Source organism: Procambarus clarkii, chromosome 9 (genome assembly GCF_040958095.1).
Source record: "Procambarus clarkii isolate CNS0578487 chromosome 9, FALCON_Pclarkii_2.0, whole genome shotgun sequence".
Taxonomy (NCBI): domain Eukaryota; kingdom Metazoa; phylum Arthropoda; class Malacostraca; order Decapoda; family Cambaridae; genus Procambarus; species Procambarus clarkii.
The window spans coordinates 9139234-9145912 of record NC_091158.1 but is presented as its reverse complement, the minus strand read 5'-3'; the positions used below and the strand labels follow the sequence as shown (position 1 = coordinate 9145912).

The 6679-nt window shown below is 55.6% G+C and overlaps 1 protein-coding gene across 1 annotated transcript; it reads right to left on the bottom strand.

Moving 5' to 3' along the window:
- Window positions 1-1660: 1660 nt before the first annotated feature.
- LOC138362787 (mucin-3A-like) lies at window positions 1661-3565 on the bottom strand. The gene has a single exon (XM_069321344.1). The coding sequence runs from the start codon at window positions 3563-3565 to the stop codon at window positions 1661-1663; it is 1905 nt and encodes a 634-aa protein (XP_069177445.1).
- Between the last annotated feature and the right edge of the window lie 3114 nt (window positions 3566-6679).

The following is a 6679-nucleotide window of genomic DNA, read 5'->3' as shown; positions in this document are numbered from 1 at the left end:
CATCACCCAGGGGTCAGGGAAGGTGAGGGGGTCGTGGCGGCCCATCACCCAGGGGTCAGGGATCGTGGCGGCCCATCACCCAGGGGTCAGGGATCGTGGCGGCCCATCACCCAGGGGTCAGGGATCGTGGCGGCCCATCACCCAGGGGTCAGGGGTCGTGTCGGCCCATCACCCAGGGGTAAGGGGTAGTGGCGCCCCATCACCCAGGGGTCAGGGGTAGTGGCGGCCCATCACCCAGGGGTCAGGGGTCGTGGCGGCCCATCACCCAGGGGTCAGGGAAGGTGAGGGGGTCGTGGCGGCCCATCACCCAGGGGTCAGGGAAGGTGAGGGGGTCGTGGCGGCCCATCACCCAGGGGTCAGGGAAGGTGAGGGGGTCGTGGCGGCCCATCACCCAGGGGTCAGGGAAGGTGAGGGGGTCGTGGCGGCCCATCACCCAGGGGTCAGGGGTGGCGACCCATCACCCAGGGGTCAGGGGTCGTGGCGGCCCATCACCCAGGGGTCAAGGGTAGTGGCGGCCCATCACCCAGGGGTCAGGGAAGGTGAGGGGGTCGTGGCGGCCCATCACCCAGGGGTCAGGGAAGGTGAGGGGGTCGTGGCGGCCCATCACCCACGGGTCAGGGAAGGTGAGGGGGTCGTGGCGGCCCATCACCCAGGGGTCAGGGGTGGCGACCCATCACCCAGGGGTCAGGGGTAGTGGCGGCCCATCACCCAGGGGTCAGGGGTAGTGGCGGCCCATCACCCAGGGGTCAGGGGTAGTGGCGGCCCATCACCCAGGGGCCAGGGGTCGTGGCGGCCCATCACCCAGGGGTCAGGGGTAGTGGCGGCCCATCACCCAGGGGTCAGGGGTCGTGGCGGCCCATCATCCAGGGGTCAGGGGTAGTGGCGGCCCATCACCCAGGGGTCAGGGGTAGTGGCGGCCCATCACCCAGGGGTCAGGGAAGGTGAGGGGGTCGTGGCGGCCCATCACCCAGGGGTCAGGGATCGTGGCGGCCCATCACCCAGGGGTCAGGGATCGTGGCGGCCCATCACCCAGGGGTCAGGGATCGTGGCGGCCCATCACCCAGGGGTCAGGGGTCGTGTCGGCCCATCACCCAGGGGTAAGGGGTAGTGGCGCCCCATCACCCAGGGGTCAGGGGTAGTGGCGGCCCATCACCCAGGGGTCAGGGGTCGTGGCGGCCCATCACCCAGGGGTCAGGGAAGGTGAGGGGGTCGTGGCGGCCCATCACCCAGGGGTCAGGGAAGGTGAGGGGGTCGTGGCGGCCCATCACCCAGGGGTCAGGGAAGGTGAGGGGGTCGTGGCGGCCCATCACCCACGGGTCAGGGAAGGTGAGGGGGTCGTGGCGGCCCATCACCCAGGGGTCAGGGAAGGTGAGGGGGTCGTGGCGGCCCATCACCCAGGGGTCAGGGAAGGTGAGGGGGTCGTGGCGGCCCATCTCCCACGGGTCAGGGAAGGTGAGGGGGTCGTGGCGGCCCATCACCCATGGGTCAGGTAAGGTGAAGGGGTCGTGGCGCCCCATCACCCAGGGGTCAGGGAAGGTGAAGGGGTCGTGGCGGCCCATCACCCAGGGGCCAGGGAAGGTGAAGGGGTCGTGGCGGCCCATCACCCAGAGGTCAGGGGCCAGGGGTGGGGGGGGGAAAGTGGGGAAGTAGTTTTGTATTATTATTTTTTACCACAGACGAGGTGGGTCATCTCCCACAGATCTCTAGATGATGCCCAGCGGAGCAGGTGTTGTCGCAGGTGTGGTGTGGATGGTGCCAGGAGAGCAGGTGTTGCCGCAGGTGTGGTGTGGATGGTGCCAGGAGAGCAGGTGTTGCCGCAGGTGTGGTGTGGATGATGCCAGGAGAGCAGGTGTTGCCGCAGGTGTGGTGTGGATGGTGCCAGGAGAGCAGGTGTGCCACAGCTGTGGTGTGGATGGTGCCAGGAGAGCAGGTGTTGCCGCAGGTGTGGTGTGGATGGTGCCAGGAGAGCAGGTGTTGCCGCAGGTGTGGTGTGGATGGTGCCAGGAGAGCAGGTGTGCCACAGCTGTGGTGTGGATGGTGCCAGGAGAGCAGGTGTTGCCGCAGCTGTAGTGTGGATGGTGCCAGGAGAGCAGGTGTTGCCGCAGGTGTGGTGTGGATGGTGCCAGGAGAGCAGGTGTTGTCGCAGGTGTGGTGTGGATGGTGCCAGGAGAGCAGGTGTTGCCGCAGGTGTGGTGTGGATGGTGCCAGGAGAGCAGGTGTTGCCGCAGGTGTGGTGTGGATGGTGCCAGGAGAGCAGGTGTGCCACAGCTGTGGTGTGGATGGTGCCAGGAGAGCAGGTGTGCCACAGCTGTGGTGTGGATGGTGCCAGGAGAGCAGGTGTTGCCGCAGCTGTAGTGTGGATGGTGCCAGGAGAGCAGGTGTTGCCGCAGGTGTGGTGTGGATGGTGCCAGGAGAGCAGGTGTTGTCGCAGGTGTGGTGTGGATGGTGCCAGGAGAGCAGGTGTTGCCGCAGGTGTGGTGTGGATGGTGCCAGGAGAGCAGGTGTTGCCGCAGGTGTGGTGTGGATGGTGCCAGGAGAGCAGGTGTTGTCGCAGGTGTGGTGTGGATGGTGCCAGGAGAGCAGGTGTTGTCGCAGGTGTGGTGTGGATGGTGCCAGGAGAGCAGGTGTTGCCGCAGGTGTGGTGTGGATGGTGCCAGGAGAGCAGGTGTGCCACAGCTGTGGTGTGGATGGTGCCAGGAGAGCAGGTGTGCCACAGCTGTGGTGTGGATGGTGCCAGGAGAGCAGGTGTTGCCGCAGCTGTAGTGTGGATGGTGCCAGGAGAGCAGGTGTTGCCGCAGGTGTGATGTGGATGGTGCCAGGAGAGCAGGTGTTGCCGCAGGTGTGGTGTGGATGGTGCCAGGAGAGCAGGTGTTGCCGCAGGTGTGGTGTGGATGGTGCCAGGAGAGCAGGTGTTGCCGCAGGTGTGGTGTGGATGGTGCCAGGAGAGCAGGTGTTGCCGCAGGTGTGATGTGGATGGTGCCAGGAGAGCAGGTGTTGCCGCAGGTGTGGTGTGGATGGTGCCAGGAGAGCAGGTGTTGCCGCAGCTGTAGTGTGGATGGTGCCAGGGGAGCAGGTGTGCCACAGCTGTGGTGTGGATGGTGCCAGGAGAGCAGGTGTTGCCACAGGTGTAGTGTGGATGGTGCCAGGAGAGCAGGTGTTGCCACAGCTGTAGTGTGGATGGTGCCAGGGGAGCAGGTGTGCCACAGCTGTGGTGTGGATGGTGCCAGGAGAGCAGGTGTGCCACAGCTGCAGTGTGGATGGTGCCAGGAGAGCAGGTGTTGCCACAGGTGTGGTGTAGATGGTGCCAGGAGAGCAGGTGTTGCCACAGCTGTAGTGTGGATGGTGCCAGGGGAGCAGGTGTGCCACAGCTGTGGTGTGGATGGTGCCAGGAAAGCAGGTGTGCCACAGCTGTAGTGTGGATGGTGCCAGGAGAGCAGGTGTTGCCACAGGTGTTGTGTGGATGGTGATAGAGGATGCAATTAACTACTTGCGTAACAATCTTCACACACGGACGCCCATATACATGTATGGTGAGGCGACTGTATGTATGTATGTCTGGACGCATCTCTCACCATCATCATCAATATCTGTCATTATAATTTATCTTATATTCATCATCCTGGTCATAATCGTATCCTCTCATTATCATATCCATTATCTCTGTTACCATTATTATAATCCATGAAATCATTATTAACATTAATCCATAACCATCATCATCATCATCATCATCATCATCATCATCATCATCATCATCATCATCATCATCATCATCACAATCATCGTCATCATCACGATAATGACTGCCACGTAGTTCCAGATGATACAATGAGGAACAGGTTTTGAGGTGTTCAGAGGCCAGTACACGATGGCCCCTGAACATCCTGTCCCTAATACCTGAGTGTGTGGTAACATTCACAGGTACCCATTCCAGGTAACCTGTCCTCAACCAATACCATGTTATGGTAACCAACGTACCAAATGGAACGTCCTATGGAAAGTAGCCTTCACAAGAATTCATGTTGTCTGCGCATCGGTAGGTTAGGTTAGGTTAGGTAAGGTTAGGTAAGGTTAGGTTAGATTAGGTTAGGTTAGGTTAGGTAAGGTAAGGTTAGGTTAGGTTAGGTTAGGTTAGGTTAGGTTAGGTTAGGTTAGGATAGGTTGGAGGTTAGTGTTCGTACGTCTCTGGTTAGGTTCGACAATGTGATGTGCTCAGTGTGCTAATTTAGTGAGGCTGAGCCACTATAAAAATATTCAGCCTGTAAACTCTGTGACGAACCATTAAAGCATTCACTTGAACGGTACACTAGTGAATGTGAAACTGTAAAATATTTTAGACCTCCTGGCCTATTGTACAACCAACTATGTAACTATTTAATTGAATCTGGTATATTGGAAGACATCCTAACTAAAAATTAGTATATAAATTTCCTTCAGAATCTTGCTGGTGCAGTTATTTCGTATTCTGACGTCACTGTGTTTCATAGTCTGGAGTGAGATTGGGACGCTGACATCTCTGTGATGTCACTCAAGGTAGTGACTTTAGTCCTTAGACGGCACGTTGTGGAGTGCCACACGTCACTTGTGAGTGTCACACGTCACTTGTGAGTGTCTCATGCCATTTGTGAGTGTCACTTGTCACTTGTAAGTGCCACACGTCACTTGTGAGTATCACATGCCACTTGTGAGTGTCTCATGCCATTTGTGAGTGTCACTTGTCACTTGTAAGTGCCACACGTCACTTGTGAGTGCCACATGCCACTTGTGAGTGCCATACGTCACTTGTGAATGCCACATGCCACTTGTGAGTGCCACACGTCACTTGTGAGTGCCACACGTCACTTGTGAATGCCACATGCCACTTGTGAGTGCCACATACCATTTGTGGAGTGCTACATGCCACATGCGGAGTGCCTCATGTCACTCTTAGAGGGCCTCATGCCTCTGTTGGAGGGCCTTATGCCACTGTTGGGGAGTGCCTCATATACCACTATTCAGGAGTGTAACATTTTAAATGGTACGAGCAGTGCCACTTCAAATTCCTAAGCAGAAGCACGGCCCCAGGCCGATGCTCATTAGTCTGAGGAAACAAATGTTGCTTTGGTTTGTAATGTAATTATCTCCAGGGTGCGACTTACAGGTGATGGGCTGCCCGCTTCTAGTTCCTTCACCTCAGTGTGGCGATCCAGAGAGGATAGCCCTGTTGTATCCACTTTTCATAAAGCAATTGTATTTGTAACCAAATAAATTTATTTTAATGAATCTCCAAATAAATATATTCGGGTTTCAGAAGAGTTATATATCGATGTTCCTTTAGTTCGGTTCTGTGTGAATCCTTGCAAGGTTAATTATTATCTTCTACGACGTAATAATTCCTCAGTAATTCACTTAATTGACTATACCCACGACCGGTGCATGTCTTACTCAGTGTTAATGTATTGCTTATCTAATATTCATAATACCCGGAGTAGTGAATATTTGTGATCGCTTCTATTTCATGACATTTTATGGAATATTTTGTCTTCATATGAGACCTCCGGACTTGGCAGCAGTAAACATTCTTGCCGGAGCAGGACCGGCCACGCCGGACCGTGAATCCGCAGATTCCCTCACCATTCTCTGCCTCAGTTTTATGGTTGTGTCCGTGTTCATTTGTCATTGTTATTGGTGTTCACATCCGCCTTACATACTGTTCCTCAGACCACTCGCCCTGCTGGTGATTTCTTGTGGGGGAATGTTTGGGCTTTTTTGGTTGTCATTATCTGTACTCACCTAGTTGTGCTTCCGGAGGTTGAGCTTCGGCTCTTTGGTCCCGCTTCTCAACTGTCAGTCAACTGGTGTACACATTCTGGAGCTTATTGGGCTCTATAATCTCTTTATTTGAAACCGTGTATGGAGTCTGCCTCCACCACATCATTTCCTAGTGCAGTCCATTTGTTAACTACCCTAACTGCTGAAAAGATTTTTTCTAATGTCTCTGTGGCTCATTTGAGAACTAAGTTTCCACCTGTGTCCCCTTGTTCGAGTTCTGCCAATCCTAAATAGTTTATCTTTGTCCACCCTGTCACTTCTCAGAATTTTGTAGGTGGTGAACATGTCTCCCCTGATGACCACCTACTTCTTTCTTCTAACTCTACTGTCCTCCTGGTAATTATTAATTAATTATATTATTATTATAATAATAATTGTTGTATTAATAATTATCACTTTTCCTTCTGCTTGGTCATGAAGGAAGCGGGCCTCGGGTGAAAGAGGGCTGTGACGATCTCTGTCTGGAACCCGTAGGTGCGGGACCGGGCCGTCCACCTCCTGGGGCTCGTGCGGCCCCCCAGGCTCTGCTTCAGGAGGCTGGGGTCGTTCTTACCCTTGCTGGGGTGGTTCTTCTCCGGCCCCGACCACGGCGGTTTCCGGGTTTGGAGTCCCTGTGCCTTCTTTTACCAACTTCGAGGTCAACTCCGGAGCTCACAGTTTCTGCGACGGCGCTGGAACCAATCGTATTGGCGTTTGCCTTTCCATTGGAGACTTTCGGCGCCGTGGAGAAGGGGGGGACCGGCTGCTTGGGTAACAGCTTCTCCTCCATGTCAACCCACCCTGCCTTTGCGCCCTGAAAATGCCACTCCAGACCGACAACCAGAGCGCTACTCCATAGTCTCCTGAGACTGATGGATGCCTACTACTA

Coding starts and splice junctions, on each gene's coding strand:
- LOC138362787 (XM_069321344.1), bottom strand. CDS start 3,565: ATGCGTCCAGACATACATACATACAGTCGCCTCACCATACATGTATAT.